The following is a 13,208-nucleotide window of genomic DNA, read 5'->3' on the forward strand; positions in this document are numbered from 1 at the left end:
ACCTGTCCTGTGAAACCAGACTGTAAGCTCCATGAGGGACAGCCCTGTCCTCACACGAATCTCCGATGCTGAAAGTAGCGAATGGCACATGGCAGGGACTCAAAACCTTGTTGACTCTCCTTAAAGGACCTACGACCATCAGATGGGTCGCTGGAAAAGTTTTTTAGTTAGTTTTTTAGTTTAACAGGCATGGTGCAGCACTGAAAAAGCCAAAACTGCCTTAAATAGCATTCAAACACTCTTTCTTCCGTGCCTTCAGTCCTGCTATCTTGGTGGTATTAACACATCAACCATGTCTCCAGTGTAAGAGCTATACTTCAGCCTCTGTGGGGAGAAAATGACTCAATAGAAAATTCCTTCCTCCCAGCAAAAAAGACACCTAACTCAAACCCTATGTGTGCTCACACAGCTTTGCACTCGTTTAACACATGGATCCCAAAATAAACTTGTCTCCCTTCACTTCCAAAATAGAGGACTACTGTGTGACCAGTAATTAAAAATGGAATATACTGCTCTTAACTCAGTTGACTGCAATAAAGTACTTGGATTTTCCTACAATCATAACAAGACGGGGCAGAGAAAGGAGGCAGGGTTGTGGGGAGAGACAGAGACTCAGTTTTTCAGAACTCAGACCTTTGTCAAAAGTGCCACATAATTTTAAGAAAACGGAGTGGGGCTGTTTTCTTGTGATTACTTTAAAAAAAAAAAGGTGGGGGAAGAAACTTAACCACGCTACAGTAATTGTACCCAGATGCTTTATTTCTTCAAGACTGTTGTGCTTCCAGTTGCTGCGAGGATTTTAAATTCCTACACAGAGTAGAGGCCTATGGTGCAGATTTTGCAACAGCCTCACATCCACAGACCTGGTCTGCAACCTCAAGTAAGCAAGGGGTTTTCAGCCTGCAGGTGGCAGAAACCCCTAGAACCTTCAGGGAAAGGAGGTGCCAGCTGCTTTCTGTTTTCCCCTATCCTGTTCTTGTCTCCTCTTAATGAGATGCTGTGGCCGTGCCCTGCCCCATATACCAGAGGGGAGCCTCCACATAGGGAACACAGAACTGACCCGATAGAACTGACCATAAGGGGTCCTCCTCCTCCTCCTCCTCCTCCTCCTCCTCCTCTTCCTCCTCCTCCTCCTCACCTTCCCTTCTCAAAACAATGCAACTTCAAAAGTATATGCTTCTAAGTCTGTGCGTTCAGGGCTTTCCAAGAGCCCTCTGAAAATTTACTCACAAGGTCACTGCCCAAAAGGCAATACCCTCTTCAACAAGCGTTTTCTAAGGCAAGATCAAGGGACACTCGGCAAGGGGCCAGGACTCCAACAGCACTGGGCAACCGGGCCTTTTGAAAACAGGCAAACTTTTACAAGTGGATCTTAGCAAACTGCCCTCACCAGAGCTTCCATCCTCTAATTGCGGACTACTGCTTCCAGCATATCTTTCCTATGGCATCATTTTCTTTGATAATTGAAGCCAAGCTTGATTCCAATGGCTCTGCACAAAAACGGGCCTCATCAGCGAGTCCTTTCAGAGAACTGGAAGCAGCACTCAGAGCCAGCAGAGGGCCATCTGCTGGGCCCGACTTCTTTTAAGGGAGGCCAGAGCAGAGGGCCCAACAGGAGGCAGATGAGCCCCACCTTGGGCAGGACACACAAGGGCCCGTGCAGAAAGGCGGGGACACAGGGAGGGCTCTGTGCACCCAGCACCGTATTCTCCTCCCTAAAATAAATGCTGGGCCCAGTGCCTAATTCCACAACCCCCCTTCGCACACACCTCAACACTGTGCGTGTCTGTGTGCCGGGGTTTTACACGTGCTGTTACCAACAAGTTGCTTTTGCTCTAGGTTATTTATAGCCATCGTCAAAAGCCCAGGCAACCCCCTCAACCACTCAGACCAGAGTCCTGCCCTCTGAGGATAATTCCTGCTCTTCCGCCCCAACTATTTATATTAAACCTGACACCAAATCAGTAAGGACACAAACAAGTCATTAAAAATGAGGCTCCTTTGAGTGCCCAAGGTAAACACAGGGCTTGCAAGCCTGGCCAGTGCTCCGGGCATCCAGCTGCCAAGACCGCTCCTCAGCAGCTGATGATGCAAGACCCTCCTCAGCAGGACTGACCTTTCTGTTTCATTCGTTTTACTAACTTATTAAGCCCATCCCAGACGCCAGGTACTCTGCAGAATGAGTGAGTGTGCGAGGGAGGGAAGGGGGGCACTTAAACCTTAGATGGGATCTCTACTTCCAAGAACTAGCTGGAAAACCAGACTTCAGTTCAACAAGAAAGTTGAGGCATGGGGGACAGGGGGCCATTCTAAAATCTTACAATGGAAAATGGGCTAAGCCAAGAGCCACCCTTTAAAAGTGACATCCCAACCTGGTTGCCCTTTTGACATTATCATTACTAATTATACTAATTATAACACTTTGCGGCTGTTCAAAACGTTTCTCTCTACAAAAGGCTTTCATGTTTATTATTTTGGTCCTAATAACAATCCTATGACACAGACAGAAGGAATGGTGCCCACCCATTTTACAGACGGACACATGCGGTTCAGAAAGACTTCAACACCCAGGTAGTAAGTGGTGGACAGGGCTGGAACGCAAGCCTTGGAATAACTCAGCAGACCTTTTCATATACTGTGCACACACTCGAATGTCCTGCACGTTAAAATGATGTTAGATCATCTGGCTATGTCTTAAATTCTCTTTAAATATGCCCAGTTAAGACATATGAGCTTCAGAGAGTCCATGAAGATGCTTCATCTCAAACCAACAGTGGGAGAAAGCACACACGAATCTAGTACGGAAACTCTCAGGTCAATGACAAGCCGTCACCTCTTTATCAATAATGTCCCCAGTTCACATCCAAGAAGGCAGCCCTGGAAAACAGGAGCTTCTGCCCCTGCCTTCTGGATCTCAAAAGCTCCAGGAGTCGAATCCTGGTAATATCCCAGATGAGGCAAGCCCAGGCTGGGTCTCAATTGCCCACCCACAAAGGGGAGGGTTCACAGCAGAGCCCTGCCTGGGGAGGCCAGACAAAACCACACACTGTGCTATTTACAAAGGTGACACTCCGGTCCCGACAGTGGGAGACACAGAAGCCCCAGTCAGGAGGCCCCTGGAGAAGGCCCTTACATAGTCTCAGCTCTGACTGCCAGACTAGAGGGCAAGGAGGCCAGCGCCAGAGGCTTACCCAAATGTTTTCATAATGGTGCTGGCAGGCATAGCAGGTGCCCAGCGACTGACCCACTGCAGAGGCCAGACCCAGGGTCTTCCTCCCAGACAACCTGACTCCATAAGCATAAAGACGCCGAAACACCTCCCTGGAACCTGTGCTTCCTTGCAAAAGTCAACGTGGTTCCACTTAGGTGTAGACCAGATGTCTGAGTAAAACTGGTTCCCAAGCCACAAGCGCGCCCCCTGGTGGTTGGAGAACAAGCCCTTCCCCTCCTCGCCAAGAGTCAACTCTCTCCGCCACCCCTAAAATCATGGCCCGCTAGGCTCAGACCTGGCCACCGGAGAGGCTCAGGATCAACCATCGGGTGCCCACCTCTCTTCCTGCTGCTGAGCACTAGAGACCACACCCTACAGAGAAAGGGAAATCCAGAGGCAGCTATCAGATCGCATCCTGAGCCCCTAACACAGAGAAATCCACACAGGCAGCAAGATACACCATTCAGAGAGTAGTCAAGTGCAGCCCCATTCCCTGCCTGTCATCAACCACACCCCAGAATTAAGAGGCTCATTCTCTTTTGGGATATTTGGAAGTCGGGAGGAGGGGAGAAAACAGAAAAACTCATTCTAACAAGAGGTCTGAAGTTGCCTCCAGAGGTCAAGAATCTTAAGACTTGGCCATTCTGCAAAGAACTATTTGTCTTTGAAGCCTCAAAGAGCAAGTACTCCAGGGCCCCAGTACTCCCGGGCCAAGATCTCTTCTCCATCAGCACTAACAAAATAATCAACTGAAGTCTGACCCTCGGACTCATGAGCATTTAAAACCTGGATTAATATGCCAGCAGGCTCTAAAGCTAAGGGTCCTTCATTTGGGAAAGTCACAGGACCTTCCCTAGTTAGAGGCCTTTCTTGCTGGGTAAATATCTAGTTCTACAAAGAGAACCACAAACTCAGTTAAGCCAATTGCTGGCTCTTATCTTAACAGAAAAGTAAAAAAAAAAAAAAAAAAAAATCCCACTTACCCCTCAATGGGTGCACACATTGTTTCCTGTGCCTCCACCACAACCCAGCTGCCTCCCTAGCCACATTAATTCCACCCCCTACTGATTAGTGGTGAAGTGACCCCTTCCAAAACCAGCGCTTAGTGGATCTGGTGACTCAGAGGCATCAAAAGCTGCTGTCCTCTCTCTCTCTCTCTCTCTTTCTCTCTCAGCCCCTTCTGAGACACTAGCCCAGGATAATAAGTAACCCATATGAGTGAATACTCTTTGCCACTGTTTGATGTCAGCACTGAAGACTGCAGGTATTTAGCCGTATGTTCATCACTTTCCCCCACTTTAAACAACAAAAAGCAAGATCAAAAAGGGTTCATGGCCAGCAGTCCTAACTCTCAGCAAACCTGTCAGTCTCTGCAGCGCACCCATCCATCCATCCACCATACCTAAAACATCTGCAAAGTCCACAGCATCAGCCCACCCACCCTCATCCAAGTCTCACCTGTATCCACTGTCAACAGTTTCCGTGGACCTCACACTCGCCGTCGCCCTCAGAGTTTTGCTGGACAAGCCAACCACAGTTGGCGAAAGTTTGCACTTGAAGTCGGCACAAGTCCACTCCTCTTCTTCATTCAAGGTGGGGAGATAGCCACACACGACTTTTAGGCTCCCGAGTCCCCCATTACTCATGTAAGCTGTGTTTTCTCCCCCACTCCTCACATATTCGAGGTATATATCAGAAGTCAAAAACATCTGGTAGGCATTTTCCTCCATCACCGACTGGATCTCGGTCTGCGCCTGGTCAAACATGATGGAATCAATCTGCTGCTTCTTGATGCCATCTCTTATGTACGTCTTGGTGGCAGGCTTCAGCTGCTTGGAGACAATGCTGTTGTTTTCAATGTACCTTTTGTAGATCGCTTTGGCTACTCGTAAAGTTTTGGCATCCTTCAGGTTCATCTGCCTGAAGCCATTGCAGGCAAACCAGAAGTCTAAGGTATCCACGCATTTCTCCCTCTCCAGGAAAGTCCGAAACAGGTAAGCACCGTCTTGATCGCCCAACAAGGAGTGTAAGGACTTGGTCCACCGGGTCAGAGGGGAATCCGGAGATGCCCGCCCCTCCGGCTCCCCCAACCCGTCTTCGTTCCGCCTGGTGTTGGAAGAGACAGGCACAGGTTTGGTGACCTGGCCCTTGCCCACCCCTAGCTGACACGGTGGGGTCTCCCCTTCTTCCCCTGGCACTGGGGGCCGCGGGGCATCCTCACGGAAGCTGCTGCTGGGGTCCGGAAGGCGAGTCACCAACATAGCGCTACTCATGGTGAGGGAGCTCTTCCTACAGAGTTTGGGAATTTTTTTTCTTCCTCTTCCAGTTCCTCTCAGCAATCGGCGTGGTCTCTCTGTCTCTCTCAAGTCAGCAGGGGCTCATCTGAGCCTCCTCTCTGGAAAGAAAAGGAAGGGGGGAGGTGGGGAGAGAGAAAAGGGTATTGATCTAATCAAAACCAGATCTACCCAACATCAAAGCAAGAAAGTAAACAGGCTTTTCAACTCCTCAAATACAAATCAAGCAACCCAGCTATCTGCGAGGTGCTCATCTAAAGTATCAGGCGCTGCTTTTCAAAGGCGAAATCTGAGCTCCCTGCACACTTTTCGGGGGTTGGGGGTGGGAGGGAGCTGTTGGGAGAGGCGGGGAAGGTGAGAGGAGGGCAAGTGCTGGGGGCGGCAGGGGGACACCGGAGGTGTAAGACACAACCTTCCAAAAACCCACTGAGCCAGGGCGCACACAGGGCAGGTCAGCCCGCGCCTCGCTTCCCCTCCTTTCCCCTCCCCCGATACCATCAACTCCAAAAAGGCGCACTCCCAGCCGCTAGGCTGTGTGCAGGTGAAACCAATTTCGGTAAATTTTCCCCACTCGGCTCTGCACAGATAACTCGAGCTCCAAACGTGCCCTTCCCCGGCATCTGGTTCCCATTCTCCCCACCCACCCCCTCCCTCTGCGCTCCCTCTTCCCACTCCTTAAAAATTCAGAAGATCCTCGCCCGAGAGAAGCCCGCCCAGCATAGGCGGATTGGGCTCCCGGACTCCCAGATTCAGCACGCAAACGCCCCCTCCCCAACTCAGATGTGAGTGTTCGCTGCGCGCCCCCTACCCCCGCCAAGAATCCAGCTCAGTCAACACCTCTGTCTTCCCTGACCTCCCCCAAACCAGAAACCAACTCACTCAGTGGAAACTTTGATCTTCAAACTTTGGGAGAGAGCTGAGAAGCCTCGGACTCGGAACCGTCGCCCCCGTGCCCCCAACCCACCTCCCGGAGCCGCGAAATCTACAAAACTGAATCACCAGCCGTCTCACGCCACTACTGCCTGTGCCAAGAATCCCAAACTCTCCTGATTTCAAGCCTGTCTTTTTTCCAAAAGAAAAAAGTCTTATCTAACCAATAAACAAGCTGCTTTCCCTAGCACGGAAAGGATCAAACTAGGAAGGGTAGGGGCGGACTGGGGGACGGGGTGCAACCCCGGGCAAGGAGCCAGGGACCCCGGGTCTGGGATGGGTGCACGCTGACCCCGACCGAAGCTTCGAGCCGCGGGGCTGGGCGGCGCGGCCCACGGAGTAGTGGGGCTGCCTTTAGCACCGCGCTACCCGGGCGGCGGGGAGGTGGAGCGGCCCCGTTACCTGGAAGACGAAGGCCGCCGAGGCCGGGCTCTCATGTCCTCCGAGCCCCTCCGGCCCGGTCCCCCGGCCCAAATGCAACCGAACGCCTCCAGAGCCCCGGCGGGCACACCTCTAGGCCGGAGCCCCGGGACACGCCAGCAGCGTCCCGTGCCCGGGCGGGGGGTCTGTCCCCAGCGCCGCCGCTCGCAGAGGCGCCCGCAGAAAAAAGCACAGAAAGCAGCAGCCTAGTACAGAAATGGCGACGCGCGGAGTCTCTGCCTCTCCGCAAAAGGAGCCGGGGCGGCCACGGGCGCGGGGCCCGGGCAGTGAGAAGGGACGCGAGGGACGCGGGCGCCCCGGACTTGGGCCGGTCCTGCGCGCAGACTGAGCCTCCGCCAGCGCTGTGGGCCCCTTAGCGCGGACCCGCGGCAGGGAGGGGAGAAGGGGAGGGGGGAGAGAAGTAGGAGGAGAGGATGGGGCGGAGGAGAGGCGGGGGGCGGGGGAGGGCAAGCGGGGGGCGCCGCTACCCTTTCATCCCACCTCTCAAAGGCACTCCCGCGCGCACTCACACCCCGACTCACATCCATAACCGCGACAGCGACGCGACCCCCGGGGGGTATTTGCCCGCTCTCCGCCCTCGCCACTGCAGCCACTCGGAGAAGTCTCCTCTCCCGTCCCCCCGCCAACCCGGTGCCCGCGCTGGGGAGGGGGCTCCGGAGCAGGGCGCGCGGGGCTGCCCGGCCAAGTCCCCCGGGAAGGCTGGGAGCTGGGGTCCGCCGCTCCTCTCAGCGCCTGCCCCTAGCGCGCCCCGAAATAGCCGGCCTGCCAACTTCAAAGGGCCGCCCCGCACATCAAAGCGCGCGGGCCGCCCGGCTGCCTCGGCCTCGGCACTCACCATTGATCCCCGCGCGCGATCCGCGGCGAGACCTCGCAGGCGCCCCTGGCAGGGGCCCGGCCCCGGCCCCCGGCTCGGCTCGCGGCGGCAGCCCCGGGCCCCCCCGGGCCGGCTGCGGCGTCGGGGAACATGGGGAGTCGAGCGGCAGGGGAGGGGGTGCGGGAAACAACAATCCCGGGATCAGAGAGAGAGCCACCGGCCGGGGAGGGGGAGCGGCGCGCCCCGCCGCCCCTTTTATGCAAAAGATCCGAGCGGGCCTCCGCCCCCGCCGCGGCCGGCCCCGGCCCCTGCGGCCCCCGCCCGGCCCGGCTTTCAACGCAGGTCCTGTTTCCAGCAGTCACTCGGCGCACCAAATGTCCTCCGGGCGCTTCCAACAAAAACTGCGCTGTGGATTTAACTGTGCACTTCAAAGGCGCGAGCCGAGCGCACGGTCCTGAAAGGGAGGTACGCGCCGGCCGCGCCCCGGGCCGCCCCCCACAGCCCCGCCGCTGCTCCTCAGGGCCGCCCCGCCCGCGCCCCCCTCCAGGCCCGGCCTCCGTCTGGCCGGGCCCCCTCCCGCCCCCAGCGCCCACGCCGCGGCTCGACGCGACCTCGCCCCCGGTCCGAGGGGGGCTTTCTTTGAAGCGGCTCAGCTGGGGCCGAGCCTCCACTCCCACCTTTTACAGCAAGGCCTTCGGCGGGCGCCTCGGCCGCCGGGCGGCCCCGAAATCCATCGCTCTGAGGGGTTATTTTTATTTCCCGGCTCGCGGGCTGTTACTGAGTTGCCAGGACCTTATCAAAGCGCTGCCGGCTCCAGCCGACTCCCCCGGGCCGGGATCGCGGAGCCAGTGATCCCGCCGCGCCAATCACAGCCGCGCTCGGCCGGCCCGCGCCGCCCGCCTTAAAGGGACAGCGCCCCGCTCCCGCCCCGCCCCGCCCCGGCCCGCCCCGCCGCACGCTCCGCTCCTGCGTTAACCCTTCCCCGGCTTCTCCTCCGCCCCCTGCCAGCCCCCAGCTGCCCGGAGGGCGTTCTCAGCCCGAGTTCTGATTTCTTCTTTCAAGTTCTCCGGCCTCTTTACTCCCGCCTCCACCCCCTGCCTGCCCTCGCTCTCCCCCGCTCTGGAATGCAACAGTTTCTTGTAGCATTATGGCCATTGCAAGAACTGCAAGCAAGCAGATTTTTTTTTTCTATCATCAAACACTTTTCTACTTCTATTCAAGTTTCCCTGGGAATTTGGGCTTGGAGGACTTTATAAAGGGAGTTCTGGCTCTGGGGTTGGCTGGCCCGCTGTCACAGGGCGGACTCGGGCCCAGCCGCTGGAGGCGTGTGCATGCCTGTGCGCGCTTGTGCACGTGCATCTATCTGAGTTCGGGTAAATATAGGACTGCAGTTGGTGGATGAATTGCGTTTGTGCATGTGTGAAGGTGGAGTGTGAATCCGCCAGTATAGGCCTGAGTGCTAACACCAGTTAGGAGGCATACCTCAGTGCCCTGAAGACCTAAGTCCAGCTTCCTAACCTGCTGGCCATAAGACCCTCATAACGGCACACGTTGGCCTTCTCTGCCAAACAACTGCATACCCGTTACTCTTCCAAAGTCCCCTCTTCTGCCATATGTTACATATTAAACCTATATGGAATATCTTTTTTCCCACTCCAAACGACAAGGCATGCCGTTTTAATGTATGGAAAACTCCTCACCCCATTGTCACCTTTGAATTTCTCCCACATTTTCCCAAAAACGTTTATAAGACACACAACCTTCTCCCTTAAAATGAGAAAGTATGTCACAAACCCAGAGCATTATGTATTTATTCATCTGCAGCTATAGAATGATCCCTTATGAGCGAATAATTAACTTTTCTTCCTTTTAAAAAAACATAAAGGGCCGGGCACGGTGGCTCACGCCTGTAATCCCAACATTTTGGGAGGCCCAGGCTGGAGGATCACCTGATGTCAGGAGTTCGAGACCAGCCTGGCCAACATGGTGAAACCCCGTCTCTACTAAAAATGCAAAGATCAGCCGGGTGTGGTGGCACGTGCCTGTAATCCCAGCTACTTGGGAGGCTGAGGCAGGATAATCACTTGAACCTAGGAGGTGGGGGGTTGCAGTGAGCCAAGATGGCGCCACTGTACAGCAGCCTGGGTGACAAAGCAAGACTCCCTATTTAAAAAAAAAAAAAAAAAAAAAAAACAAATAAAAAACAAAAAACCCATAAAGGTGTGAACCAAAGAGATCCAAGAAGTGAAAGGCAGAGTCCCGGCCTCAGAGCTGTGCAAGGCTCTTACTCTCCAACTTAATGGATGACAAGCCCTTTTAAATGCGAGATGGCCTATCATTAGGCCTTCAGAACTTTAAAACATGCAAGAATTGTGGCTCTATCTAGGTATCCATAGAAAAAGAGAAGGAAGAGGCTAGGCATGGTGGCTCACGTCTGTAATCCCAGCACTTTGGGAGGCCGAGGTGGGCGGATCACCTGAGGTCAGGCATTCGAGACTAGCCTGGCCAACATAGTGAAACCCTGTCCCTACTAAAAATACAAAAATTAGCCGGGCGTGGTGGTGGGCGCCTGTAGTCGCAGCTGCTTGGGAGGCTGAGTCAGGAGAATCGTTTAAACCCAGGAGGTTAAGGTTGCAGTCAGCCTGGGCGACAGAGCGAGACTCCATCTCAAAAAAAAAAAAAAGGAAAGAAAGAAAAAGAGGAGGAGGATCCACCACCCATTATCTGCTGGAAAGGGGCAGGCGGCAGGACTGTGCACCACCTGCCCTCAGCCGAAGGGGCTGTGACAAAGGACTAGAAAGCTCTTAGAGCCATGCCGCTGGACTCTGGCTCATCGGTGCCATGACAGGTGGCAGCTCCTCCCCAAAACCTGCTTCTCAGTGCCCATGGTCTGCCCCTCCAGGCTCTTGACCCCAGGCAGCCAGGTTGGCATAAAGGCAGCAGTACCAGCTCTGAAATGTGGCCGTCAAGCCAGCCAGGAAGGCCGGGGAAAGAGTGTGGCCCGATGACTCATCTTTGCTTAGGACAACTGCTGGTGTGAGGAAACCAGTGGGTTCTAAAAGCCCCAGCCTGCTGGTATTCTGGGGGGTCAGTGGTCCATGGCCCCTCTTAGCCACCAGCTCTGAGCTGGCCCAGGGCCACGAACATAGCCACCCCCTTTGGCCACCCCAGGAGTGCCAAGAGTAAAACTGTCACTGGGTTCCAGGGAGTCTTTAGGCCACAGAGGGTGTTATTACTGGAACAGAAGTGTAGACAGAGGGGTATGGATTGCCATAGAAGTGTCTACCATATAAACAACAGTAAAGGTACACACACAGACACACACACACACACACACAATGTGGGGGGTGGGGGAGAGATAGAAAAATCAAAACGTCTAAAATCAAAATAAACAATGTTCAGAAAAAAGGTTTTCAAAAAGGAAGTGGAAACTTGGTCTTCATGGGTGGTTTTCCTCTCCTCCCAGTTGTCACCACTGACTGTCACTGCCTCCCCCAACCAGTCCTAATCACTGTAGGCTCAGCTTTAACCAAAGGACTGCCTCATTATCCCACAGCTGCAACCGCGACAAGAGGGGACTGGGACTGGGGACCCAGGAGCAAGGCCTGGTTTGGTTTGGATCTTCTCAGTCAATAGTGACGCCTCTGAGGGCCGGGCGCAGTGTCTCACACCTGTAATCCCAGCACTTTGGGAGGCCAAGGCAGGCGGATCTCTTGAGGTCAGGAGTTCGAGACCAGCCTGACCAACATGGAGAAACTCTGTCTCTACTAAAAATACAAAATTAGCCAGGCATGGTAGCACATGCCTGTAATCCCAGCTACTTGAGAGGCTGAGGCAGGAGAATCTCTTGAACCCAGGAGACAGAGGTAGTGGTGAGCCAAGATCGTGCCATTGCACTCCAGCCTGGGCAATGAGCAAACTCTGTCTCAAAAAATAAAAAATAAATTAAAATAAATAGAAAAACAACTCGTCTAAGAGCATGGTTTCCAGAACAGGTGCTGGGGTCGCCTTAGGGCAATGACTCCTTCCACCATCACGCGTGGCCTGTTCCCTTTCCTGCAGCTTTATCTCTGGTGGGACAGTTCCCTTCCAGCAGGAGGCCAGGCCAAGTGCTGGAAAGCCCTCTCTCTAGCCTCTGAGTCTCTGACTACTTGTTGATAATATTTCTAGAGGAGAATCCAAAGTCCTATGCTTATACCAGCCCCTTTCTCAAGATAGCACATTTTCCATTTTCCCCTTCTCCCTGGCAGCAGCGCTATCATGTGACTTGTTGTAATCCTGCACGGTTGCCTGGAAACTGGAAAGCAAGGTGATGGATTTCTGCACATGCTCACTCACCCCCCGCTCCACCTTTAAAGAAAAACCCTGCCGAGGATAAACAGTCCACTTTGCCTAAGTGCAGACAAGTTTAATAAAGCAGAGAGTGATTCTTTGCTGGAATTATATACTGGGCTGAAATCCTAGAATCCCAGAAAACAAGGACTAAGGGCTCCCTGGGAGGCATCTGGCCAGATCTTTGACCTTTAGTCAGCTTCACAAAAACCACTGTGGAGGGGAAGTCACACCAGCTGGGACTTCAGAGGAGCTGAGACCCAGGACATTGCTCTCTCAGATTCAGTAACTTTGTCTTTTATTCCTTTGGAAAAGTGCCGCCTTAGACAATGTACCTTTGTTTGGGGAGGAAGGTGAAGAGAGACACAGGTAACCTTTCCTAAGACTGAAGGTTACCTAACCACGCTGTTTCCATTTGTTCACCTGTAGACTGGAGGAAACCTCCCCTGCAAAGGCTGTTGTGAGCCTGAGCAATATGATAAATGCCTGGCACAGAGCTGGACACACAACAGAAGAGATGTTCAGAACATGGTGGTTATTTTTGCAGAGTAACTCTGTTCCCTCAATAATCTGTTACCTATTCTGGGAAGAAACTCCCCATCTCCAAAGCAAAGATACCTTCCATTGGGAGCGACAACCTGGGGGAGTGTGACCCCAGGAGGCTGACCACAGGGGGCCCAAAGGAGACAAAGGAGGCTGTGCCCTGCTACCTTCTTTCAAGGACAGTCCTATGCAGAAAGAAATAAGCCCAGGGGCCATTCAAGTGTTATCCAGTCCAACCCTTCATTTAAGAAACCAGACAAATTGGCTGGGTGTGGTGGCTCACGCATGTAATCCCAGCACTTTGGGAGGCTGAGGTGGGCGGATCACCTGAGGTTACGAGTTTGAGACCAGCCTGTCCCACATGGTGAAACCCTGTCTCTACTAAAAATACAAAAATTAGCTGAGCATGGTGGTGCACGCCTGTAATCCCAGCTACTTGGGAGGCTGAGGCATGAGAATCTCCTGAACCCGGGAGGCAGAGGTTGCAGTGAGCGGAGACCGCGCCGCTGCACTTCAGCCTGGGCAACAAGAGCGAAACTCTGTCGAAAGAAAGAAAGAGAGGAAAGAGAGGAAAGAGAGGAAAGAGAGGAATGAGGGAAGGAGGGAAGGAGGGAAAGGAGGGAGGGAGGGAGGGAGGGAGGGA

General features: G+C 53.9%; 1 protein-coding gene across 2 annotated transcripts in view; it reads right to left on the bottom strand.

Annotated features, from left to right (window-relative positions):
- Nucleotides 1-8,566, bottom strand: part of AXIN2 (axin 2) — a 33,098-nt gene extending 24,532 nt beyond the window's left edge. Inside the window, exons 1-2 of one of the 2 annotated variants that reach the window (XM_023212022.2) lie at nucleotides 7,712-8,088; nucleotides 4,670-5,606 (exon numbers count right to left, since the gene is read on the bottom strand). In XM_023212022.2, coding sequence (XP_023067790.1) covers nucleotides 4,670-5,484 — 815 coding nt within the window. In that variant the 5' untranslated portion in view covers nucleotides 5,485-5,606; nucleotides 7,712-8,088. Of the gene's footprint in view, nucleotides 1-4,669; nucleotides 5,607-7,711; nucleotides 8,089-8,367 lie in introns of those variants that run through there. The other variant, XM_026456776.1, reaches the window with a different exon arrangement.
- Between the last annotated feature and the right edge of the window lie 4,642 nt (nucleotides 8,567-13,208).

This window comes from Piliocolobus tephrosceles, chromosome 16, assembly GCF_002776525.5.
Source record: "Piliocolobus tephrosceles isolate RC106 chromosome 16, ASM277652v3, whole genome shotgun sequence".
NCBI classification, from domain to species: Eukaryota; Metazoa; Chordata; class Mammalia; order Primates; family Cercopithecidae; genus Piliocolobus; species Piliocolobus tephrosceles.